General features: G+C 38.8%; 1 protein-coding gene across 3 annotated transcripts; it reads right to left on the reverse strand.

Moving 5' to 3' along the window:
* Positions 1 to 1,654: 1,654 nt before the first annotated feature.
* Positions 1,655 to 26,339, reverse strand: NCBP3 (nuclear cap binding subunit 3). Of its 3 annotated transcripts, XM_039508244.1 has the most exons (14): positions 26,078 to 26,339; positions 24,956 to 25,021; positions 22,059 to 22,164; positions 20,572 to 20,697; positions 18,886 to 19,014; positions 15,197 to 15,270; positions 14,025 to 14,133; positions 13,094 to 13,193; positions 12,632 to 12,738; positions 10,064 to 10,349; positions 7,936 to 8,093; positions 5,963 to 6,127; positions 5,580 to 5,625; positions 3,577 to 3,714 (listed from the first exon to the last, which is right to left on the reverse strand). In XM_039508244.1, exons 1-13 carry the CDS (start codon positions 26,237 to 26,239, stop codon positions 5,603 to 5,605), a joined length of 1,611 nt encoding a protein of 536 aa, XP_039364178.1. In that variant the 5' UTR covers positions 26,240 to 26,339; the 3' UTR covers positions 3,577 to 3,714; positions 5,580 to 5,602. The 3 variants fall into 3 exon arrangements, with proteins under 3 accessions (XP_039364176.1, XP_039364177.1, XP_039364178.1); XM_039508242.1 differs by lacking the exon at positions 5,580 to 5,625 and having other exon boundaries at positions 1,655 to 3,714; positions 26,078 to 26,338; XM_039508243.1 differs by lacking the exons at positions 5,580 to 5,625; positions 26,078 to 26,339 and adding an exon at positions 25,694 to 25,726 and having other exon boundaries at positions 1,655 to 3,714.
* Positions 26,340 to 26,791: the final 452 nt, after the last annotated feature.

Genomic DNA, 26,791 nt, shown 5'->3' on the forward strand with positions numbered 1-26,791 from the left:
ACCCTATGACCAAGTTGAGTTTGGATTACAGGACAATGAAGTAAAGCTAAAGGTTGTTTAATCCAGATGAACTTGTTTTTCACCCCCATATAAAAAGGGGACAATAAAGGGCTAATTGATGCACCCACATCCTCTATATTAAAATAATCACATCTTTTTCTCTTCATTTATGTAATTGCTAGGCTCCTGATTATACCGCAGTAAGCCCTTTTCAGGAACTGATTTAACGACTACCCAACAGAATTTCAGTAAAATTGGACGTTCATGTAATTTCTAGCAGTTTTTATTTGGAAGAGGATCAAGCCAACAGACATCAGCAATATCTGCTTAAATAAAGGTATAAATATTTTCACATTATATTCTTTGCCTTGAATTGGAAAAAAAAAAAAAAAAAAAAAAAAAAAGTACCTTTGCTCTCTTCTTCCCCTTGTCTGCTATTGGATGCACTTACCTGAAATAAAATCTTGGTTTTAAAATCCTAAGGCCTGGTTCTGCCCATGGAGAATTGGGGCCTAAAATGCCATGTCAATTTATTTTGAAAAACAGAATGCAAGTCACCTGAATCACTCACTAAAAGAGGTTTTTTCCTTTAATAAGAAATGATCTAAATAAAGTCTTAAGGTGTTTCTATAACAGTTCACTTAGAATTGAGGAATGCTCATTTCCCTTCCTTGGCGTAGGTTCCACAGCAAAACCAGAATATTCATTCCCAAATCTGAGAGACTTTGAACAGAATTCATTTATTCTAATGGAATAGACAGGTCAAATTTCTCACATTCACTATCTGAACATTTATCAACATTAATCACTTAAAGGTGCCCATTTTTTCTTTCCTTTTTTGGTTATGTGCTTTTTGCTTCATTATGTTGCAGAGAGACCTACAGACTTTTTTTCCCCCCAGCTTGCCTTTTATGTTACTCATTTAATTTGTCTTGCACAGAAGACACAATAGGCATTTCACTAGACTTGAGAACTAGTGAAATGCCAACCAAACAAGAATGAAGAGCGTGCAAAAAGCCAAGCAAAATGAGAAGGGGGCGGGAGGATTTTTAGTACATCTGCTTAATACTTTTTCCTATGTCTTTTGTTAACATCTGCTTAATTTCATTGAGTAATTAACATTTTTGGGAAAGGATATCCTTTGTTAAAAAGACTCACTACCCACTTTTAATTAAAGGTGAGAGAAAACAATACACACCCCATCTGAGACAACGGATAGGGTCCTCTAGCCAAACCAGAGAAAACCAGACTTTGACACGTGATACTGGCAAATACCTTTCAAACCCTTTTTATACTTCATAAAGAAGCAAAAATGGGCACAAGGTCAATTCTAGACGAATCCTTTGTATGGTTCCTTTAACAATACACTTACATTACACTCACAATTAGGGCTATGAGGACTCAGGCCTAAAGATTTTAAAGGTATCGGACCCTCCTACTGTGAAATGTGTGAAAGGCATAGCCACTTCTTGGCTGAGAAGGAAGACACAAGCAGCATGCCCATCGGCAACACTAAAAGCAAATTAAAGGCCCAGTTGCTCTGCCTCAGCAGAAACCTGCAAGGGCTCCAGAGCAGTGCAGCTTACATGATCGGGGCCTACACAATCTCTACTTCCATAAAAAGTAAGTTGTGATATTCGAGTCAAACCAGCAATACAAGCAACCCAAGTAATTTACTGGCAGAAACACAGCAGTTACGGGAACTTTTATCAGGATGTTAATATAGGTAAGGTGTCAGATGGATTGTTAGATATGGTTCTATTTTAAAGCTTTATAAGGGGAAATATATTAATGAAAGTACACATCAAAATAACCCATGACAGTGGTACTGCAGTCATTTACTCGTCATGAACAGTATTTTAGGCAGCCATGTTTACCAGACAATATTAAATTCAATTAAATATATAAAAAAGGGCGAATGTCACAAAAGCAAGGAAATAGTTCAGGCTAGAAGCCCAGTCAGTCCCCAGCTCACCCTGCTGTATTTAGTCACTGTAGCTTATCTTCAGTTTCATATACTGCTATTAGAACATAATATTCTTATACACACACTGACATAACGGAGGTTAACTGCAGATTCCTTGCTTTTGCAAAGCCCCAAACCTGTTTCAATATAGTATGAAAAAATTAGAAAACAGAAGAAAAATGTATGTTTAAAAGGAAGAAGGGGAAGGGACACACTGACATTTTGGGCTAACAGAACCTAGGAATTAGATACAATGCAAACAGATTTGCAGGCTGTTAAATCTTGGCAGGTAATAGTTTGCTACACGTCATACACATTATTCCTTTTCCCCGAGTTGTGGGCAATCAAAATAAACGCCACAAATAATAAAAAACAAACCAAAAAACGGTTGCACATTCATTAACCTTTTTACCTACTAAGGAAGAGGACAAGAGTAAGAAAAGTGAAGTGAATGTAACTAGTCAACCATGTGCACATCCACATGTACTATACAATTAGGACATTCAAAAATATTGACATGAAACACTGATCCTATATTTTCCTTTTCTCTTTCAATCATATTTTTATATATATATATGTGTGTGTGTGTGTAGTTTAACAGCACATATGAAAACACCACTATAAGCTTTCACTGTAGCCAACAGAATTCTCACAAATATAAACATTATTTTAAGCTTTTAAATTGTTAAGATTTCTTCAAACATAATACAGCTATATTGAAATATTTTTTTAAAATTGTTTCAACATTTAAACTCAAAAAAATGAATCCCAGGAATTTGCACAATTTTGTCAACAAATCCAACTCTGCAGTCTTGAACTTGTCAATCTTCCCTTAAAGCAAAAAGTTATCACCAAAATGAATGAAGCAGAATCCTTTTTGAGACTAATATAGTGGTGCTCCTCTGATGTTATTTTGAAGTATTACCTACTAGGAGGTCTAGTTTAGATTTACATTCAGTATTTTGGAGGAGTGGGAGACAGCAATCCCTTGATAAGCTTTACCCTTGCTGGCTGCGCACCCAGGAAGCATCATTGTTATTACCCTATGAGGAGACTAAAGGTGCTGGTAACAGCTATAAGGGCCAGGCAATAGTGATTATTCTGAAGTTCCCTGTTCTTTGGATGAACTGTGTAAAACATTTTCTTAAAAGACTCCATGTTAAAAAGATTAAGAACAAAAAGTCGTCTACAAAATCCAGGAGTAGTTCTGCCCCTTCTTTAAAGTTTGAAGCTTGGGGAAAAAAAATGTTTTGCAATAACTACTACAGGTTTGTTGTAATAAATGTATATGACAATGCCCTACACAACACAGGGCCACACATACTGAAGACAAATGTGATTGCTTTAAATGTCAAGTGGTATACAGGTCTTTACTTCTGTGTAAACAGAATGGAGAGGCTCCTGGAACCTCAATCAGAGTCCTGCCACGCTTCCATAATGTTCAGCCTTTGGGCAATGGAAATCTTGCCATGCTGCAGAGTTCAAATCCTGAGGATCAGGGTCTAAAGAGCATCATGATTCAGTGTCTGACCCAGAACTACTCTCCCGGCTAATTTCAATTTGTAGAGATGGCAAGTTATCTAATCGGCTTTTCTTCTGGCGAGACTGTTCTTTTTCTTTTATAAGAGCACCCCATGCCCGCTGGAGCTCTGAATCGTCCTCCTCTGGAGATGTTACTGAGTTTTCTGATTTCTCTGGAGTCTTTTCTTGTGTCTTAGGTGCTGATCCTAAGCGGGTCCATAAATTACCTAATTGGATTAAAAACATGTTTGAAAATCACAGAAATGGATAGTAACGAAAAACACTGGTAAAACTGACATATGTTCAAAAATGTCTTCAATTTTAACCATTGCATGTCCTAAATTTTGAACACTTCAACCTTAATGTTCTCAACATTTTTTTAAATAGAATTTAATATATTTTAAAGTGCAGGTCTACTCTTAAAAGTAACTAGGTAAAATGGTGCTTTTATTTAATTCTTCTACTGTATGTATCCAGAGCAATCCTTGCTTACAGCAGTGATAGTTAGGGCTCCGTGTTTGTCACAAAGGTCGTGGAAGTCATGGATTCCGTGACTTCTGCAGCGGCCAGTGTGGCTGATCCTGGGGCGAGCTGCGGGAGCGGCCTTGCAGCCGGCCGCTGCTCTGATGACCCTGGGGAGCTGGACCTGGGGACCACCCAAGCAGCAGCTGGTGCAGCTGGCCCCAGAGACTGCCTGAACAGCGGTTCCAGGGTGGCTGGAGCAGTGGCTGGCGCCCCAGGGCTTCCTCTCGCGCAGCAGCCAGATTGGCAGCTGGTGTTGCGGGCCCCCAGATTCCTCCCCCTCAAGGTTCAATCAGGGGTATTGGACAGGTCACGGACTGTGATTTTTTGTTTCTTGCCCCTGACTTGTCCATGACTTTTGCTAAAAATACATGATTAAATCATAGCCTTAGTGATAGTACATTTTCACTAATTTTACTTCTGTTAGAACTGTAGAATCACATGTTTTTGAATAAGGCTTTGTCTACACTAGAAAGTGGAACCTTTTTAACTTTACCAGTATAGTTAAACTGGTACAACCCCACCCAATGTGGGCAGTTCTATCAGTATAAAGGTGCTTTGTACTGAGATATAACTTATTCTCCTTCCAGTATGGCAATAGCAACCCGTATAAGACACCTTTATGTTGTGTCCATGCTAGGAGCTGGTATGTGTACATTGCTTAAAAAATAAATAAATCATACCCCGTAACAACACAGTTATACTGATAGACCTGGTCCACACACAGATTTTGTAAGAGAGCAGGATTCAAATGCATCATCAAAAGAAGTTAGTTTTCCCCAACACTTCCCTTACATCTGTGCAGCCTCTATGTGGCCTACAGACGCTTTATTACTGGGGATTTACAAGTATGAAAAAAGACAGTATGACTCCCAGGTTAAGTTTTCAGGGCTGTCACCAAGAAAAGCTTTCTTTTTGTAAACTGAGAAAATGTGACCTAGCCTCACTAAGAAAGTTACAGAACTGTATCAAATTATTTTCACAAAGTCTCTTCTGAAAGTAGAGCCACACTTTAAAGAGAATGACAGTGAACATGAATAATTGTATTGCAATTCACAGTCAAAATGAGTAAAGGTTAGGAACGTATATTAACCGTTTGAAATGCAAATTCCTTGGTTGCTATAGTTTTGCACTTTTTATTTCCACATTATTACACCTCAGAGTTTGAGATATCTTTAACAACTGCTCTGTTCAGACAAGCTGAGCAAAAGAATAAAAACCAAAAATCTGGAAAAGTTCAACACTGAGGATAGAGAATAACATTCAGGGAAAATCTCTCTTAAAAGTTCCTTTATTCTATATGTTGAGAGAAAAGTAGAAATTAAATGCAATAAATTATATAATAATTCAACCATCATTCTATGATTTTCTCCAAGACCAGATTTTGAAGACATTTCAACCAAATTCTGCCCTCAAAAACATGCACAAGTCCCATTATCTTTTATGGGAACTGCATACATCTCTCAGGGCAGAATTTGGCACTTGTGACTTCTAATAACCATTAATATAGTGCTTTACAACTTCAAAACATTCCACAAACATTCACTACTTGATTTCTAACTTCAGTCACCAGAATATTATTCCTCCAGGTTTTCATTTGAAGTTCCTCTTGTTCCCTAGAATCAAAGCAGTAAAGTATCTTAAAGGGAATAAGCCAACATTTGTGATCTTCATTACAAAAACTGCTTTAGCTATTAAAAGTTATTCACATGAGGATTTTGTAATAAAGCTCATGAGATGCAATCTCTATGCAAGATTATAAAGTCTAGAATTTTACCCACATGAATGGCAAAGCTTTAATGTTTAGGAATAATATTCTGTTTTAAGTTAATATCCTTTGGTTATTTTCTAGTCAAATGCCACTAACAGCATCAAGACATCACTGTCGTCTGTAGTTACAATCTACATATGCACCCCTAAAGTAAAGTCACATTTTCTCTCTGTAAAACAAACCTGCTTTCTTCTCTCTGGTGTCAGAGTAAAGGCCTTTCACATCTTGTTTGGGTATCCCTAACCGGCTATGTACATCGGATACCGATTCTCGACGAGGGGTGGAGTTGCTACTTGGGGGCTTGACTTCCGGAGAGTGAGGTCTCTTTCCTAGTCTCTGCCGTACATCTGGAAATAACATGCGACAGTGATTAAACTGAGTAATCATGTACTGCATTTACTTTAACTCTTCCAGCTGATCCCATGTCCTTTATCCATTTGCAAAATTTGGAATTAGAGAGGTTGTTTTTTGTGAAGTCTTTTAATTAAATCTTAACATAGCACACTGTCTTTGAAATGCTCTGAATTCCTGTATTACAGTTTATCCAGGCTTGAATTATTTCTATGATAGATTTGTCACATGGCATCTTTGCAAGGCACCCCCTTTTGGGATGTTTACTCTTACGTGGCTGGGCCCCAAAGATTAAAAAGTAACAACTTTTCTAAAGATCGCCAAAAGCTATCTTTGTTTTGGATTCCATTTCTATTTTAGGAATATAAATACTGAAGGAAGACAAAAGGGTCTCTGTCCAGTGTGAGGCAGTTTATATGAAAAGCATGACTCCTTCATTAATTACTTTTTAGAATACATGAAAAAATCCACTTTAAAATTACAGTATTGCTTCCTCTAATTTAGAGAACTAAACTGAAAACCAGAGCAAAAGAATCTTATCGTAAAGATACTTAACCCCTGACGTGAACCATGCCATATTGAAAACTGTAAGGGCTGGTCTACACTATCGCGCTAAATCGATCTAAGTTACACAACTTCAGTTACGTGAATAACGTAATAGAAGTCGACGTAGTTAGAGCCACTTACCGTGGTGGCTACACTGCGCTGTGTCGATGGGAGAGCGTCTCCCATCAACTTCCCTAATGCTTCTCGGGAAGGTGGAGTACACAAATTGATGAGAGAGTGCTTTCCCATCAATTTAGCGTGTCTTCACCAGACCCACTAAAATTGACACTCGCTGCATTGATTGCGGGAGTACCGGCAGATGCAGATATGCCTTAAGATTTGGATCCCTGCTTCTGCACTAGGACTCAGACACAAACATGAAAGCAAATGGAACAGGAAGATATATCTATATATATATCTATATAGATATATAAAGTTGTCAATCTGAAGGACATGAAAGATTAGAGAAAGGTATTAAACAGCTGGATTATTTAGTAAACTTTATATAAAGAAAGTATTCCTTCCAAGTGACGAAGAGTAACCTCTAGACATTACGCACATAAGAGGGTAACGAGAGCGACACATGCTCAAGTTTAAAAAAATAATAATAAAAAGGACCAGTCAACTAAGATTAAAACTCAAAACCTTCAAGTCATAAGCAACTAAAATATTCTGCACTTAAACAGGATCTTTCATTCAAGACATTCAAAGCGATTCATATTTGTTATTTGTATCATGTTAGCCCCACAATGTACTAGGTAGTTTCACGAAGAAATACAGAATCTCTGCATTAGAGAGCCAGCAATGTAAAAAGAAAAAAAAAGTGGGGAGAACTGATATAAGCAAAGTAATTCAGGCAACAATAAATTCTTCATCTCCATCCAACTATTCATTTTTCCCTGTAGCAAGCCCCAGTTTTGTCCCTAATATTCTTATAGCCCTAATCTGCCCTCTGCATAAGGGAGTAGTTCATTCATCAGATTAAAAAAAAGTAGGCAATATACATTTATCTCAATAAGCTCCTAATATCTGAATACAAGCCACCTGCAATTTCACTAATATATGAACTTTCAAAGCCTGGTAACATAAGATTCTTTATATTCATTATGAGGTGTGAAAAATTTGAGAGAATAATGAATTGCATACATGCAAAACCAACAGCTGAACATAATTCCTACAGGTTTATAAATTTCAGTACTGAACATACCCATTTTAAACAGCAAGTCATCCACTGTGTGTTACATTAGTTTTACATTACCTGATTTTGTAGTGCTGACTGGCTGACGCTGCCCTGTATTATTCTGACGTTTTTCCTCTAACAGTAGTCTTACATCTGCAACTTTTTCTGATGATCCTTTGCTGCCAATCCGGTTTTTGACATTACTGGATGCTACACTATCTGCTCTCATAGAGTTCCTAAATAAAGACATAATATATTTCTAATCAGCAAACAAATTCCCATGAATGAAGTTCAACAGAGTCCTCAGGAAGGCACCCTGTGCATAAACACATGTTGGAAGTTAGTGATATCAGGATTTCCCTTATTAAGAAATGGGGAAGAACACACAAAATCTATCACTGTAAAAAAACAAAAACAAAAAAAACTGCATTCCAGAATCAGTCTTAGCTCTTCTTCAAGCATATTATCAATATGTTCAGACCATTATATGCTGCATATCCTGCATCCAGGATGCCTTAGAAGCCTGTAACAAATAGGTAGCAATGTTTTTTCAGTTTTAAAGCAGGATATAAGCATATCTTGTCAAAACAACAATAGACAAAGTATCAATGCTTCTCTAAGTTTAGGTTCATCATCGTTTGTTACTCAAGACTATAAATGTGCTCAGGGGCTGCTTGTAAACATCTTACCTGTCAGGGAGAGTGCAGATAAGGGATACATTTGTAGGCTATGATAGTACAGAGTTTGCAATCCCTTTCGCTAAAGAGAAAATGTATTTTCTTTAAAGATATCTGCTACAGTCTCTAGTAATAAGTGCTATCAGCACTATTCTGACAGCATTCGGACCACTATGAGGTACTCTGAAAACTAAAAATAGTGATGTGAACAAGCTTAATCAGTATCTGTTTCAAACAGAAGTACACCAGGTTGATGTCAACACAGCAGTTCCACTGCAGTCAAAGTAATTCAGAGTAAATGAACAGTCAGAGAACTAACTACTAGATTGATTTAATTCACATTTTAATGGTTCCATCATGTTCTATTATATTATTGAAGGGACCTGCAGATTTTTATTAGATTATTAATACTGAAAATATTAAAACCTACTTTTACTTTTTACCATTAAAACGGTTGTTGTTGGTTTGTGGTTGGTGTCGGTTTTATGCACATTTCTCCTAGATTCAGCAATGAAAACAGCAGTCAGTTCTATTTATTTTAATCAGGTTCTCATGCATTAACACAATGCTGCAATGTTAGATTACAAACATTGCAAGGGAATATTTAACAGTTACATTTGGATTAAGGGTTAATTTCAGTGAGTTTTCTGTATTTCTTCTTTTAAATATCTTCCACTAAATCATGTCAGAGCTAAAGAGGGCATGCTGATGCTGCCACTTCATTTAAGTCATTACAAGTATGTCACTGAAATGACAAGTGATTGATCTTAATGAAGAGTCAAATTGGATAAGATTTCAAGGAGAGTTGTTACTCAGTGCTAAGGATTTTCAGCATTAAATATACTACACATTGAGATGTCATGCTATAGTGGCTTCTTTAGAAGGGTTCCGTATTATATCAAGTCAAAGCAGTTGTACAATTGTTGTTAAGATCTTCACGTGTACTATTGAGTCACTTCTTTTGAAATACATGGTCTAACTGGAATGATCTTAATATACAAGACGTTAATATTGTTCATGGCACAGAAAATTAAGTAGCTACTGAACATATTTTTAGACAACTCTTTTACATACACTATTTAATAAACACTTATTTCATAGTTTTTTACATAATCAGTATATACTTAAAAAAGTACAGCCTCAGTCTTGCAGACACTTGTGCATATGAGTAAATTTAAACTTGAGTAGTCCCATTGAATGCAACAGAACAACAGATATATAAAATGACTACGTATATATTTGCAGGATCAGGATCAAATGCCTGTACTACATAGGTTTTAACCATTAAAAGGGTGACTCAAAATACTTGAGTTAACGAGCTGAGATCCTGAACAGTTATTGTATTTTTTTTTAATTTAAAACAGCAGTTCAGTTGATTTTGTCAATTCATATAAGTGATTACATTATTTTCTAGAGCTTTTAAGCTTCAATTTTTTTTAACCAAATCAAAATATAATTATAATATAATGCAAGAAACACTTTGTGACTGGGGTTTTTAAGCAATAAAATGCAAGAAATTAAATTTTTACCTAATAGTTTTCAATTGAGATTCCACCTCATCAGCATACATTGTCATTTTCATGCTCTTTTTGGGAGATGGAGTGGATATCATTTTCAGTTCAAGATCATAGTCCATTTCATCAGAATCAGATGCACTGGCACTTGATCGCCTTGCTGCACTGCGATCTCGAGACTGTTTGAAAGCTTGTAGTTCATCCCGGTACTCTACCACAACCCTGTCATCCTCATCCATATCCTCATCTTCCTCCTCCTCCTCTTCTTCCTCAATAGGCTCCTCAGGAACATTCACTAGGCCTGAAACACAACAATTAATTTGGAGAGATTGCAGCTTATCCTTTTCATAAATGTTTGCAGAGTTTTTGTAGTCATGTTGGTCCCAGAATACGAAACACAAGATGGGTCGGGTGATCTCTTTCACTGGACCAACTTTAAAGCCTGAAGAAGAGGTCTCAAAAGCTTGTCTCTTTCATCAGCAAAAGTTGGTTCAATAAAAGATATTACCTCACGTATCTTGTCTCTTTTTCATAAAGTTAATTAAAAATCAAGATTTAGAAAAAATGGCAAGTAAATACAGGAAATATAAAACTGCCATGAAACATGCCATAATCTGTACCATTCACTGTCTTGGAAGGGAGGTTAAGTACTACATCTGGATTTTTTGAAATGTCTGAATAACTGAATGATCAATTATATGAAGCAGTACTTGATAAAATAAAGATAATTAATTCTAAAGCTTGTATAGTGCCTTAAGGTGATCACTGCTGGTGACAGAGAGAAAGATTTCTTCCTGATCCCATATTCAGCACTGCACAACAGAACAGGTGCATCATGTATTGCCAATGTTCTAAATCTATAATATATACTCAGAAGTAAAACAGTGTTTTAATCTTATGTCATATGCAACAGGAGGCAAACACTGCCCCATCAAGTAATACAGTGTTAATTACACACAGTTAAATGGCTGATGGTGCAGTTTCAGCACCCTCTTCCAATCTTCATATGACTCAGTACATATATAGGAATATATTCTAGAAAATGTATTGAATGCACTTTGTATCAGTCTTTTTTTTTTTTTTTTTTACAAAGCAGTCAGCAGATATGTAGCCTCCTGTACAGTTTTTTCCTTAGCACTTAACATATTTCTTCCCATATTATCTCCCTAATACACACACCCATAAATCACGTGACCACTGTAAAGGCTAAAGTACCAATTAGAAGCTCATTGATAGGGTTTTCTGGACTATATTCCCTTGGAATATATACCACCCAACTACTTTATTTTTGTCATGTATTGTAAGATAAGAGTTGAAATGGCAAATATGACAGTTTAAAGTGAAGTGTAAACAAACCATTAGATATTTTTGTCTCTTATGCTCCAGACCCCGTTTCCTAAATCTCTAAAAGAAAACAATCAAGTAAAATGAAGTACCTACTGAATTACGCTAAGTGATTTGATGTTTTGTATCTGAACTGTTGCTTGCAAAACCATAGGACAAAATCTAAGTGCTGGCGGGGGGGGGGGGGGAGGAGGAGGAAGCATAGCTCTTTTTCACTTATCTGACATTGTTCTATTTATCAGATTAATTATGCACAATCTATGTCACATTGACAGACCCAAAGACAGTAACAATTATATTTTGGCAGGTATTCCATTAATATTTCAATTACTGTTTTACTTGATAGGTTTCAGAGTAGCAGCAGTGTTAGTCTGTATCCGGAAAAAAAAACCCAGGAGTACTTGTGGCACCTTAAAGACTAACAAATTTATTTAAGCATGAGCTTTCCGAAGAAGTGAGCTGTAGCTCACGAAAGCTCATACTTAAATAAATTTGTTAGTCTTTAAGGTGCCACAAGTACTCCTGTTTTGTTTTACTTGAGAGAATGCTTTTATTTAATTAAAGGTATTATTTTAGAATTTACATTGTGCATACTGTTGCTTAGGTTATACTTTGCATTTGAATAGCACCTTTCACAAGAGGATCTTAAAAGGACTCTGCCACTCTGATTTCTCACAACATCCTTGAGAAATCATTATCAAGTAAAGGTTAAGAACAGTGTTTAAAGCACTGGACACACATGTGGGCTTGAGTCCTAACTCTGTCTCAGATTTCCTAAGTGATCTTGGACAACTGACTTCATTTCTGTGTCTCAGTTCCTCACCCGCAAAGTGGGAATAATGTTGTCCTATTAGAGAGAGGTATTGTAAGAATGATTCAGTCAGATACTATAAGCCATATAAAGTGGTCAGACAGATAGGGAAACAGGAAAAACTAGGTCATGTAACAAGTAAATCAGTGGCTAAGCAGGGCCAAGAACCCTAGTATCTTGACTCAATTCCATGTTTTAACTATTAGAAATGCCTCCACCCAAAACTAGCATGTGGTAACCACCATTTTCTCCTGGACTAAACTCTGCTTTGGTTAATTATTTAATGAGGCAGAGTGGACAGAAAAGGCAGGCCTGTGAAGCACAAAGACCTATATTTTATTTCATTCTGCAGTTTCACAACAGCTGCAACACTTGTTTGAAGATGTAAAGCATTATATATACACGTTTCCAGTACTGTCATTAATTACCTGAATGCCGGTGTTTATAAGGAGGTGTCAACCCAACATCATCCCCAATGAGTGTCCTTTTCTTTATCACATCACGATGGATTCGACGTGAATGATATCTTCGTTTCCTGGAATGTCAACAAAAGCAAACACATTTCTGCCACGTAAAAGGCCAAAAGAAAGTGACCTAAATTCAGCGACAGAGTAACAGCTGCAATTTCCACTGACTTCAGTGGCAGTTGAACGCATTTACTCTATGGCTCTATTTTGCCCAGTATGAATCTCTCAACTATAAGGACTTGTTAATTTTGAATTCAAAGTTTTATAAATGTAAAGTCAACAAATCAACTTTGCTAAAATACAAATCAATGCTCCCCACCCCCAAGTCTACAGAACTTTGAGGGATGACACTCACAAGTTAGATAGCCCTGTAAGCATGGCTGGACACATGCAAGGTTCTACTCCCCTTTATCATGTACTCACCAAGAGTTGCTAAGAATTCCTTTCATGCCACCATAATTAGGGTTGCCATATTTCATGTAGTACTGACTTCTTCTTGCAGCTCCCAGCTCTTTTTTATCATCTGAAAATGTGTAATTAAGTTAAAGGAATACTTTTCCCCTAACCACACTGGAGCAAAAATAAAGAGTGCCCAGTCAAAGATATGAAGCATATATTATAATAGGCAGTCTCAACTACTGCTGAGCTATAAAATATCCAATCTCCTTCATGTGAGTAAAAAATCCGTGTACTTACTAGGAACAAAACGGATTACAATGCTTGCTGACAATTCGTCTGAAATAAAACTAACAGTAACAGATACTGGGTTCAACTAATTTCATTCCATGGAGATATGAGTTTCCATTTATCACCTTCCCTGTTGTATTATGTATCACTTTAAGAGCTGGAATATGGAGACTATCTAATTAGAGATGTCGCTGTCAGAACTGTATGAAAAAGGACAGTCAAATTGGAAAAAAGTCAGGACTTGAGTTTGTTTACCTTAAATGCATTAATATTATCTACTGACATGACTGTAGCTGGTAACAGCTTCCACCAATACCATACAAAGAATTCCAACACCATAAGCATGGCAAATGATTCTTGATGCTCAGAAAAGGCAAAATTTGCCCTTATGCAGAGCCTATTTTGTGCGCTTCAGTGGGACTGAAGTGGTAGATTTATCTTTTACCGAATCTTTGCATTAGGCTGAATTTCACCCAGAATAAGTTTTACATATACGTTCTTCACACATTAAAAACACACACAAGAACTGTGCGATTTTACCATATAATACTTGACAAGCAATCTAACACTTTAATAATGATTTTATTTGTATCTGTGTTGTAAAGACATCATTTAGTCAACAGTCACCTTCAAATACTGTATAGTGCCTATGCAGTGAGTTAGTTACCTTTCGTAGCAAATCTCATGAACAGTTTGTTTCCTTTAGCCAGCTTGTTGGCTGGGCGTAGATCATTACGTAGGAGAGAATCTTCTTCTACCTGGGAAAGCGCATCCAACTTTGGAAAGAAAATATTTTAGATACAAAAATAAAATGTTTTTCAGCACGGATTACATTCAACAGTAAAGCTAACAAATGATTACTAAGAAAGTTTATTTTCGAGTTAGGAGCTTTCCAGCAGATTTGTGAACTCAGCTGTTTTGCATTTCTTTAACAGACTGATTTATTAAAGGAACATTGACAGGTTAAAATTATTTTTTTTTAAACAAAAAGATTCCCCTCCGTGTCTTATTAATACCCTAAGTTACTAAAACTAAGCTTTTTAAACTCTAATTTACTTTCCACTACTTCTGACTATCTACATTTCATTTAGCCTGGACAATGAAAGACAACTAGTCAATTTTATTTTTGCTCACAGTCAGTTTCTAGCCTGTTTATCAACTTGTCACACACTAGCACAATGCTGCAATGTCTGGACTGCAAAAACACAAAGTGTTTGTTTAGAAAAGTTTCCATTAAATTTGTTTTACACAAACTGAAATTTGGGCCTACACTGACCTGACAGTATTCTATTAAGCAGCTCATCTTAAAATAAACAGCTTTTTAAAATTTTCTTTCGTCTCTAGCAATATTTCAGCTGGTTTCTTTGGAAAAGCAGCATTATTCTAGATGTGCTGTCCCTGCTGTTGTAAGAGTGAAACGCTCCCCCGATGCATACCTTTACGTACAGTTTGCCAAAACCGAATAGCTTGGCTCCTCTTCATCCTTCCTCCTAATTACTCCCTTTATCTCCTCCTTCCAGTCGTTTCCATTCCTGCTTTCATATGGTCCTCACATGGGTGGAGCAGCTTCAGACTTCCCATATGCCAAATGCCCTCCCTCTCCTAAAAACTCACTTTCACAAAGCCATTCTAGGCTGATATCCTCACTGACAAAATCTCTGGACTTCTCCTTGCCTTAAATGTTTTCATAAGTACTAAATCTGATTTAGCATTTAATTTATAATACTACGCAATAGTCCAGATTCTGTATAATATTTTTACATTAAGAGTAGAATATCGGAACGATCTCACTGCCCAAAACTGAATCTCTCATGTTAATGTTTTTCTTTCTGTACTGACCTCAACATCACTTGGATTGTCATCCTCAACCTCTCCTTCCTCGGTCTCATCGTCCGAGCTTTCCTCCTGTTTGTCTAAGGATAAACAAATTTTAGGATATTCTTCCTGATTTTATGATGTTGCCAGCATTTGCTTTTCATTTCCTTGTATTTTCTGAAATCAAACTGAGTAAGTTATCCATTGTTCTGGGTAGCCTGGAGAATAATTAAGATAGTAAACCTCTGCAAAAATTTTAAACAGGTGAGTACACACGATAACTAACTAATCATAGAACTTCCTTCATGCTGGTGCGCTCTACTAATGTAAGTGGCTGAAGCAGAAGTTTAACTGTCTGTTAATATAAGAAGACACACTGTGTTTCAGTTTATCAACCGCAGAGAGGTCACTGATGCCTTAATTTAGCTGCCACTTAAAAATATTTGAGTTAATGTTCAATAGTTAGAAAGTTACTGAGATAATCTCTGCAGCTCAAAAATTATGAGTGATTTCATTTCAAGAATCTAACATAAGTAGTTCTGGAAGCAAACTTTTAACCAGTAATACTAGTCTATTGATTGTATACAGTGTGCATTGCTAGCTGATGGCAGATATTTTCAGTTTATTTTTGGGGGCTAAGAAAAAGGTTTTGTTTATATTGTCAGCAGAATCTTGTTTCAATTATTTCTGAAAGACAACTTAATAGTCCTTTAACGGTGCTTCTGACTCAGATATCTCAAAGCACTTTACCAACACTGGCTAAGCCCCTCAGCAGCCCTGTTTAGTAAGGGAATATAGAGATTCTTCACCTAACAACTAAATGCAGCAACTTTCAGAGTGGAATACAACAGCTGGTTACAGCACACAACAACTACACAAAAGTTATGGGCAGGAACGAAGGAATACTGAACCCAAATGAAACCATGGAGAATATTCAGACAGCAGAATGTAATTACTTTGGTGGAATTTGGCCAAGTTATCAGGGCTAGCATCCTGCCTCTTACAAAAAGGGCGACAGGATCTTTAATTACTGCAAGGTTTTTAATGACACAATGTGCCTAGGTAACTCCAGAATTATTTTAAAAAAGGAATATATCTGAGCCAAAGCCTCCCTAATATTTTGGATTTATCCGATTCCTCAGACCTTATCTTACTTCATAAATTCTTCCCAACTGAAAAAGTCTGAACTTTGCCCAGTAGCCTGCTTTTCCAGGTGACCAGATGCAGAAATGTATGTGGGAGTTTAGGGAAATACATATTTTTACTACTGTTGATATACACGTCATAGTAATTATTTTGCACCTGACAGGATCAATGTGAAAATATATGTCCTCAATTTAAATAAGGTCTTTCCCTAGTCTCCAAAAATAACATAAGATGTATTTTAAGAATGTTACATTTTGTAGAATCTTGGTATTTGCCTGAAATCAAAGGTTAGGTTGTGTTTTAAAACCGCACAAAAAGTTTTCAGTACAAAGAAATAAGACATAGTATAGAGGAGGCTGGTAAAATAGTATAAAAAGCACCTAAGTCTTCCTCACAATACCTATTTTTGTATAGACTTAGTTTTCCCAAGGCAAAAAGGGGGTTGTTAGAAAGCGCCTGAGTTGCAGTGGAAAACTGCAAGGAGAAATCTGTTATGAAGGCATCTGGAAGCATAACAGAGTTGTGAAAACAGACCACATCTGATGGCTTCTGCTAGTGCATAACGTACAGAAAGTGGAGATTGGTAATCTGGATTTTGTTCATGCAACTCATACCTAAGCATAATTTACAGTTTCAGTTGAAACAAATGTTTTTATGAATTGCATTGTCACTATTGGTTGATAATGTGCAATTCAATATCTTGGTTTGAACCACATCACAGGAAGTTAACACATCACCTAGCAGCAAAACAGCTGGATGTAGTCAAAGTAATAAAAGCCACAAATTCCTGTCTGTGGAAGTATAATGGGGTTATAATTAGGGGGGATGTTGTCAGCAAGTAGATTCCAGGTTTATCACAATTTGAAGGTGTACCGTAGCTGCTTCAATTTATACAACTTACCTTGCAGTATGCTCTGTCTGGAAAAGGAGACTATGGGCACTGTGACAGAGTGGAATATGTCTGAGTCAAATTATGAACATTATCTTGTTCTATGTGTGGAAATGTTGGACACCGTGACTGCACAAGCCTGGACATGCACAAAGACTCCTTAAAGGACCAACACTAAGAGCCATCAAGACTGCAATCTGGGGTCAACAACTTTGATTGTCTTTCAACTACTGGCCCATCCCCATGGAACAATGGGTTTTCTACACAGGGTGTTGCAGTGAGGAAGGGGCAAACATGACTAGCGTTTCAATCTGAGCACATGGCTCAGAGGAGCAGTGCTGGCTTTAGGAACTGTGGGGCCCAATTCGAATACTCGGTGGCAGTCCGGGTCTTTGGCGGCACTTCGGCAGTGGGGGGTCCTTCACTCGCTCCGGGTCTTCCATGGCACTGAAGGACCCCCTGCTGCCGAAAAGCCGCCGAAGACCCGGACCACCGCCGGATGAGTAAAAAAAATTAAAAAGGCACCTAAGGCGCGGGGCCCTCTTAGGCATGGGGCCCAATTCCGGGGAATCGGCCTAAAGCCGGCCCTGCAGAGGAGAAACCCTATTTAAGGGCAGGGTTCCGCTCTGAGCGGGGGGGAGGGGGGGGGAGTGACCATCGGCTACATACAGGGACTTGCAGAGGAGGGGGAAGGGGAAGGGGAAGGGGAAGGACTGTCCAGCTTAAAATACTGATAAAACCTTAGACTCACACAATGGATGAGCTCATACCAGGTCTAAGGACTTTTGTTTTAAAAGATCTGTAACTCAAATGCTTTAAGGTCACTATGGTTAATCAATTCCTATGTTACTTGCTTTCCTGCCACGCTGTCCCCAACGGGGTAAAGCTACAAGCCTAGAGTGCTCACAGCCCAGGTGGAACTCTGGGGAGTGTATGTGACTGGGGGACTCAGGCGGTCACAGACACTGATTTCAAAGTCCTGGATAGCGGCATCCCACATCCCAAGGAAGGGCATTAGACAAGAGGTCAGAGCGTGGGAATGTACCCTAGGGTCTCAAAGCTAGAAACAGTGGCTAGACTCTAGCCAGACGCAGTTGATTTGGAAGCACATGGGACCCAGCAATTGGGTCCATTTGCAATAGATTTGTAAACATACAGTGGGGTATTGGGTCAGGTTTTAACAAGGTCAAATTCAGAGATAATATAAATAGTGATGGAAGTTACACATTGGTAAATCAATGTCATTTGCAGAAAGGATGGTGTAGTAACAAGGAAAAGCAACCAACAGGAGGGTTTAAGATGATAAAGCACCTTATTACACCCACTTGTTTCTCATTGTTACCACCCCACCCTTCCACCCACTCAGCTTGTGAGTTACAAGGACTGTGTAAACTTGCCCCACTACTTAAAACACCTCTGAATTTGTCCTTACGTTTAGAATGTTCAGTACAGATCATATTACTGATTTTGGTATCTCTCCAACCCACCTTTTAGGAAGCAGCTCCTTCAAAAGGTTTCCAAGATGAAAGCCTTTTTTAAAGTGGCAGAATACCATTACCTGAAACTACATGACAGAACCTCCTTCAGTAACTCAAATTATTCAGCACCCAAGCCAAGAAAATATATTTTAAAGACTGCGGAGTTTTAACTGCATGACCTATATCTTCTGTGCATCTACCTTTTTTATTTTTTTCAGTTGCTTTCTCCTCGTTGTTTTCTCTGTCTTTGAGTTTATCCTGATCAGGCATAGAGCTCATATTTATAAGAGCTCGTGTTGCTGTCACTTCATCAAGCCAGACTACATTACCTAAAACAAAAAAACAAACAAAAAAAAAATAGTTCTAGTTAGCTAAAGTTTTCCACACAGGCTCCTAAGATTATATCCTTTATCTTACAGTCCTTTATGTAGAAGACAAATTACTAGTATAAAACTTCAGTCACATAATAAGTATATAAAGTTATATGTACCAACAGGAAGGGAGATTATCAGATGTGTTTCATAAAGGGAAAACAAATCCTTTAGCATGTTTGATCAGCAGGAGAGACAACTCTTATCACACAGGACAACACAGGCCATACACCATATTATTTTCTGATCAAAACTTAAAAAAAACAAACGCTGGAATGATTAAGGTCTACATAAATAATAGGGGCTCATTTATTTGTGCCAATAACTAGAAGACCCACTCAAGATTACTGCACCTTCTGTATATGCTAGTGACCAATCATGATTAAATCAAGGATACTGGCTCATAAAATGATCCGTTCATTTATTTTTAAGAATGTTGTTTAGTTTCACTGTGTAAAACTCTTGACGCTATTCTAGGAAGTATGACTGAAGTATATTTTGTAAAATAATTAAGTTTAAGTAACAAGAGACTTCACTGCAGAACTTGCTGAGAAGAAAGGAGAGACTGTTAAGGGGTTTTTGTACAGATTATCAAATTTGTACATTAGTGATGCAAGGATTAGCAATGTTCACGTGCATTGAAGAAAATACAATGCAGATTTGGTACTTATAAGAAAAATCCCTGTAAGAAGAGTGAGAATTAAAATTATATGCAGTAGAACTGATCATGTCAGGCTGATGATAACTCTGTTAGACATGTGACAATGAAAGAGGGGAAAAAGAAGATTTGAGAGGTGCTTCTTAAAAATAAGCATTAAGCCAAAGTCCTTTTATTGAGATGCATTCAGCCCAGATACAGCCACAAGCGTTAAATGCTGTTCTGCTGTTTAATGATTCTGGAAAAACCAGAGCAATAAATTTTATCTTGTTTTATATTAAGATGCCTGAATAGATAAGATTCACTGTAGGGGAAAACACCCATATTCTAAATGTAAATGCAGGCTGAAGACAGAAAATCTACATATAAACCAAATACCCAAGTGCCCATCAATCTTTGGATTTTTAAAGTCTACACCTTTTCTTTGTTTCTCTCTCTGAAGAACAAGGGCATTACCTCAATATGTCTCGGACCTTTAAAAATGCTACAATTCTGTTGCACCAATTTAAGACGCACTGCTGCAGCTTGTCATTTTCACCAGAGTTAGCATCTTTCACAACATTCTATATTGCAGCAGGGTGTAGCCAACCTAACCTGCTAGAGCTGCGGTAATTTTTCTCACTAACCAATAACGTAACTAGATATTGCTTTTGATATTCACAGTTCTTTATTAACTAGTTCTTTCAAACACCCCTTTGAGGTAGTAAGTTTACAGACGGGGAAGTTAAAGTGCAGAAGGGTCAGGGACTTGTCCAAAAGCCACAAAGGAAATCAGTGGCAGAACTAGTAACAGAATCCAAGAGCTCTGGAATACAAAAAATATTAAGAACTATAGGCTAAAGACTTAGTTTACTTACATGATGTGTCATCTAGCCACTCAATATGAGCAGGAGGATACTCTTTAAAATAGGCAAAGATGTCCTGGGTACTCATCTCATCTACTCCGCAAACGTGGACTGTATCCAGCCTCACTTTCGGGATTGCTGTAAACAAGAAACAAAACCACTGCTCATTTTTACAAAATGAGTATTAGAAACATGTTGAATTAAAAACCAAAATCATTTTTTAAAAGTGGAGAATAGTTTATTAAAGTCAGGTACATCCTATACCAACTTAAAGGCCTGATCTTCTAGTCTAATGGCCTGGAACTTAACTTATAATTTCACAATGTTTTGACCTTTCTAGTTGAAAATAAAAATAGGATACTTATCAATCCAAAATCATCAGAAATATTAAAATGTATTGCTATAGAAATTCTACTGCCAATCACCGATTATAATTTGATTTTAAAGACAGCATGCATGTTATTAACTTTTCAAGAAGAATGTAAAATCTTCAGCTTATTTTAAAGGTACATGATCAAATAAAAAAAACAAATCATGCCATTCTGAAAGTTTTTTACCTAGTATTGTTACAAGCAGTAGTAAGGTTATCCATAACAGAAAATTAATATTATTTTCCTCTGTTTTCAATGTCTTCATCATGTATTTCACAACCATCTGTACAGTCAGTTTCAAGTTTCCTCTGTATAATCAATGGCCTAGGTCTTGATCCTGCAAATGGATCTGCACAGAAGGACCGTTAGGACCTAGGTCCTGCAACTGCATCCACATGGGTGGACCTGTATGACCACATTGAGCCCCACTAACTTCAACAGGATAACATGCATGTGGATCCACCTGCACTAATGCAGTTGCATGACTGGGACTTTAGTTTCCTTTCTGTATGTTCTTTACACAGCAACAACGAGAAATATTTTAAATAATACGGGAAAACGTGGTTGTAAAACCACAAAGACTGGCAAGGGATTCAGAGGCAGGTGCTGAATGGTTTTCAGACTACTTTTAACCCTTTAAAAAAAAAAAGACTTTTTAAAACTTGATAACATCGCTTTCATTAAATATTGAACAGACAACCTACTGGAGCCTTGTAACCGTGTGTGTGTGTGTGTGCGCGCCAACAGCTTCTGCTGTGTCAACTGACAGAAAAGCCTTGGACAGCCAGTCTACACGCAGCAGTGGATATTGCTGCCACGTCATTAAAAAAATGCTGTCTGCCCAAAATGGTTCTGTTTCTTTTAAGTGTCATCATCCTCCCACAACAATTTTAATTGTATTTATTTTTTAGATTGTCTTCAAGTATTTTTTTAAATGGGAAAGTGAACAGAAAAAAAGGGAAGTGAAAAATACAAGATATTACTCCTAGTGATGCTTGCTTTTTCACTCTTTCACTCACACCTAGAAAGGAGTGAGGTAGTATGGCCATCAAGCCAGGAAACAGGAAGGAAACAATCTAGAGATTCTGCCTTTCGTTCAGTTTGATAAGCTCATGGTACATTCCCTACCTTTCTTCATCATATCTCGTTCCAATGCCACATTCCTTTGGGCAAGGTTCACTTCAGCTCGAAAATGAAAACGCTTCGCTCTTTGCTCCTTTTTCTCAATTGCTTCCTGCAGGAAACAAGGTCCAATGGAAAAGGAAATTGATGCTTTGTTCCAAACAAGTTTCATAGTAATACCAGACATTTAATAAAACACAAGTGGCCAGAAATTAATCATTACAACGTTTCTATTAGTTTTCATTAGGCCTGGCTGAGTCAACAAAAAAAGAAAATTATGTTAAAAGGGACAAAATTAAAAACTCTTTCATAGCTTGACTAAGAGTCAAATGATTATTGTCTTGTGGCCAAACAGCATAATGGGAATCATGATGTGTTGTCCGTCACGGAGTCTGTATGACTTTGGACAAGTGCTTAAACCTTTCTGATGGATAACCAAATTTACTGATCCTTAAAATAAGTATACGTCAAAGGCAAAATTCAGCAAAACTTTACTTGAAACAAATGTTTCCTCTACCAGGCAGACTAATCTTTTATTTTGAGACTGCTGGCTTGTTTACTTGGAGGAAAAGAGAAAAACATGTTGAGAAGATACAGCTCAAGCAGTTTCCAGACAGTTAAAAAATATTATTTGGAGACCTGTGGCCCTTGGGAATATCCCTTTGTCTGCACTGTGGCCTTTGGGAATATCCCTTTGTGTTTGCACTTCATCAGGACTAACTGGAATGCTGACTATAGAAATCTTGCTGGGATTGGTAATCCAAACTATTTCCAGGGAGCCCATCAACAGATTCTCTAAAACCAGTGATACAAAAGATGTTATGCAAGCCCTCAACAGCGATGGTAATTTTATTTCTTGCGACTGATTAACAATTACTCAGTCTAAAAAATTAATGAGTGTTTTAAAAATCTTTCAATCAACTAAAATGAAACTTGTCTCATAAAAATATCCTTAAGCGAGAACTGCCCTTGGATATAACTACAAGATAAATTTGACCTTTTAATCATCGTTTTATTAGATTTCCCAACCAACTCATTTTCATTATTCAGCACTGTACATCTTTACCCTTAATTATGAATTCCATTTTAAAGCTGTTATTAAGGAATGTAACAAAGGAGGGAGATTTTCTCTCTGATACTATAACTTTAATTGCTTCCTGAACTACAAGTCTCTGACATACAGAAGCTATAAATTTGTAGCCAAGAATGCTGATTTTCAATCTCTTACACCAGCTCCATTTGTGCTCTTGGGGAAGTAACAAGTTCTTTGGCTGAGCTTTCTCTAGGCAAAATGGGAATAAAACTCATGTATCGTCTCTCACAGTGCTGCTGTGAAGATTCATATTTTATCATAATCTGAAAATGTAAAATCCTAATAATACCACAGAACACTTAACACAGAACATGGAACAGTGCATTTTCTTTTCCATTTCCAGATACAACTTACAGTGATCTGTCATACAGTGATGCCAATTATTTAAAAATTGCAGTGTGTGTCAGGGAGACCAGCTGCAAGTTTAAGCTTCCAAAGAACCACAAAATGATCAAACCTTGTTTTGAAGCGGCTGTTAATTTATGTACTTAAAGCCCAGTATGTGGAAACACACAACGATGCCCTTTGAAGACTCAAGACAATGGAACTAGATTTTCCTGCCAAACACTTGTTTTTCCTTGTCTGTCACTCACATAATAAGAAAAATTCAGCTGACCTGACTCAAAGGGCTTTGCTTTGCACTATGGAGTTGCATCACTGCAATTCCAAGAGAGTCTCCTTGTTTTCTGGCAAATGCACTGAGCTTTTAGAAACAGTATTACAAATTCCTGGCAGGGTATGAAAACTTTGTCTACAAATAAATCTTTCACTATAAAATCATAGAAAGAGATGGTTGGCTCAGCATTTTCATAGAGCTTGTTTATTTTGTACATTTTGTGACTTACAAATCGCTGCCTCTAATATTTTACACAAGAAATTTCACCAACCTGACATCAAAACAAGAGCTCTACAGCTATAAAAGAGTGTCTAAAGTCAGTAATACTCAGACCTTAGTGGTTCAGGAGCCAAATTAGTGATCAGCATTGCCCAAAAGAGCTACAGTAGTGTGAATGGGGGGGGGGGGGCAGGGCTGCGCGCTCTGGTGGATCAAAGCAAGTTTGATATAACACAATTTCACCTATAATGCAGTAAGATATTTTGGCTCCCGAGGACAGCGTTATATTGGGGTAGAGGTGTATATATATAAAATCCTCACAGCAAAATGACTGATTAAGTATTATTATTTTATGAACTACAATTTGTTAATAACATTGTAAAAGCATCCTGATTGGTTAATAACGTGACCTGTCCCGTGATTTTTACTAAAACTAGCCTTGACAAAATGGGGAGGGAGGAGGGTCCAACACCCACAGTGGCTGGGCTGCTGGGGGAGAGGAGGGTGGTGGTCCCCCTGCTCTCCCCCACCAGGGCTGAGCTGCTGCGGGGTTCCCCCTGTCCTCCCCCGCTGGCTGGGCAGCTGCAGGGGGGCTCCTGCCTCCCATGGGAAGTGGGAGCTCTATGGGACCCCCCAGGGAGCTCTGGGGTCCCCCTGCTGCCGAGCAGCTAGGCTACGGGGTTACCTGCTGACAGCTGTCCAGCCGTGGGGCAGAAAATGTCACGGAGCTCTCTGGAAGTCACAGATTCCATGACTTCCATGAACTCCATGACATAATTGTAGCCCTATTAATAATTAAATCATACAGTGTTTTAATATCAAAACACCCGCAGGAGACACATTTAAGAGCCAATCACTGGTCTAAGTGTACCCGAAAATGACCATTTATCTGAATTTCCTGAACACCAGCTAACAATGCTTCCTATCCAACAACAGTAATACAAAACTTTTAAAAGACCCACAGCACAATATTACCTTGGAGGTGACATCTATTCCGGTGATGAAACTTCCAGCTTTGTTTTCATACCTTCTACTAGTGTCCTGAAACAAAGCAGAACTGTGATGAAGGCTAAATGCAACAAACCAGTTAGACTGATAAAAATCTCGCCTGGTAATCAGCTCTAAAATAAATCCATTCCTTTCTACTTTCTCCTAACTCTATGCGCCAGTATGTTCTTGACCAGATGTGGACCACACTCACTCAATGGAATTACATACAAACAGAATGGATCAAAACAAATGCAGCTTCCCTTGGCATAAGTAATTTTTAGCAGTAGTTAAAAACCTAGTACATCCACTATCACAGGCGAAAATATATTCTGCCACAGCAGGAAGTGGAGGTGATAATCAAATAGCATTACCAACTCTAACGTCCATGGTTTCAGGTATAACTGTCTTCCAATTGAAAAAAGTGTGTGTTTAACATAATCATATTATTTTAAGATATCAGGCTCTCTAAAAGTTACAACTTACCAGCATTAGGTTATCAAGCAACCTTTTAGCACAAGGTAACATTAAACTCAACTTTCATATTAAAAAAGTAACTTTTAAGCCTCTTGGCATCGATTCTAGTCCCAGTTCCCAAAATATCCCAGTCGGAATCACTGCCTTTGTTTTGTTAAATCGCCCTAATTATGTCATAAAAATTACGAGTGACACGGAGGGGGAAAAACGAGGTTTTTCATTGTCATCAGTTAGTTCTGCTGAGTTTACCTGATTGCACTGAACCATGTAGACTCTATGCAAAAATAATCCAATTTCTTCTCCACCCTCCAGCTAAATGGCCATTTACCGTCTCATTCTGGCTTTGAGGCCTCGGCATCCCCCCTCCATCCCGCCCCCTGACTCGACCTGTTCAGTCTGACAAGCCGCCCCGTCCTCACTAGGGTTCTACCTCGTGTTAGCTCGCTCGAGTTACAGCCTCAGAGGCGGGGGGGGGGATGCTGTGCCGCCCCCCCCCCGCGCTACCTCGGCCGCCGCCCCCACCTCCCGCCACACAGGCCCCCTCCCGGAGAGGGGCTGCTGCACAGTCACCGCCTCGCCCCCCCCTCCCGCCAGCTTCCCGCCTCCCCCTCCCGCCCGGGCCCCGCACCGCACCGGGAGCAGCTCCCGCAGCGAGCGCCGCACGGGGACGGTCTCCAGCTCGCCCTCCTCCACCTCCATGGGCTCGGGCTCGGGGCCGCGGGGCGGCTCCTCCTCCGCCGCTGCTGCCGCCTCCTCCGCCGCCACCGAGATCCGCAGGCCCCGCACGGCCGCCATCGCTCCGCCAGGCCAGCGCGCCCGCCCGACACAACCAGCGAGAGGGGCCCGCCGGATGGACTGAGCGCCGCGCCGCCTCCGAGCCGGCCTCCACGAGCACAGAGGCGGGGTGGCGGATAGAGCGCCGCCGGCCGGGTCATAGAGACGGCAGCTGGCCGGCCAGAGCGCTCTTAATGCCATAGAGACGGGGAGGGAGCGCGACCAGCTCGGTCCTCCAGGGCCATGGAGTACAGGGAGGAGGCTAGAGAGGCCAGTTGCCTTGTTGGAGCCTGACTCTGACTGCAGTAGAAAACCCTACAGCCTTGCCCCAGAGCAGGGGCCTCCCCAGCTGCTCTCGGCATGTCACCACGCTGTAGGGTGACCAGATGGCCTGATTTTATAGGGACAGTCCTGATATTTGGGGCTTTTTTTTATATGGGCTCCTATTACCCCCACACCCCCCATCCCAGTTTTTCACACTTGCTATCTGACCACCCTGCCACGCTGGCACCCCACAGCCTAGCCCGAGAGGGGCCTGGTACGATATGGCGCAGCACAAGAGGGTGTGGCAAC

Source organism: Mauremys reevesii, linkage group 20 (genome assembly GCF_016161935.1).
Source record: "Mauremys reevesii isolate NIE-2019 linkage group 20, ASM1616193v1, whole genome shotgun sequence".
Taxonomy (NCBI): Eukaryota; Metazoa; Chordata; order Testudines; family Geoemydidae; genus Mauremys; species Mauremys reevesii.

What these genes read in the sequence shown, in the direction of transcription:
- NCBP3 (XM_039508242.1), bottom strand. Translation starts at nt 26,239, where the DNA reads ATGGCGGCCGTGCGGGGCCTGCGGATCTCGGTGGCGGCGGAGGAGGCG. An exon ending in AGTCAGCACTACAAAATCAG is followed by an intron (nt 6,128 to 7,935) that starts GTAATGTAAAAC and finishes TGTTATTTCCAG; the next exon opens with ATGTACGGCAGAGACTAGGA. An exon ending in CACCAGAGAGAAGAAAGCAG is followed by an intron (nt 3,715 to 5,962) that starts GTTTGTTTTACA and finishes TAATCCAATTAG; the next exon opens with GTAATTTATGGACCCGCTTA.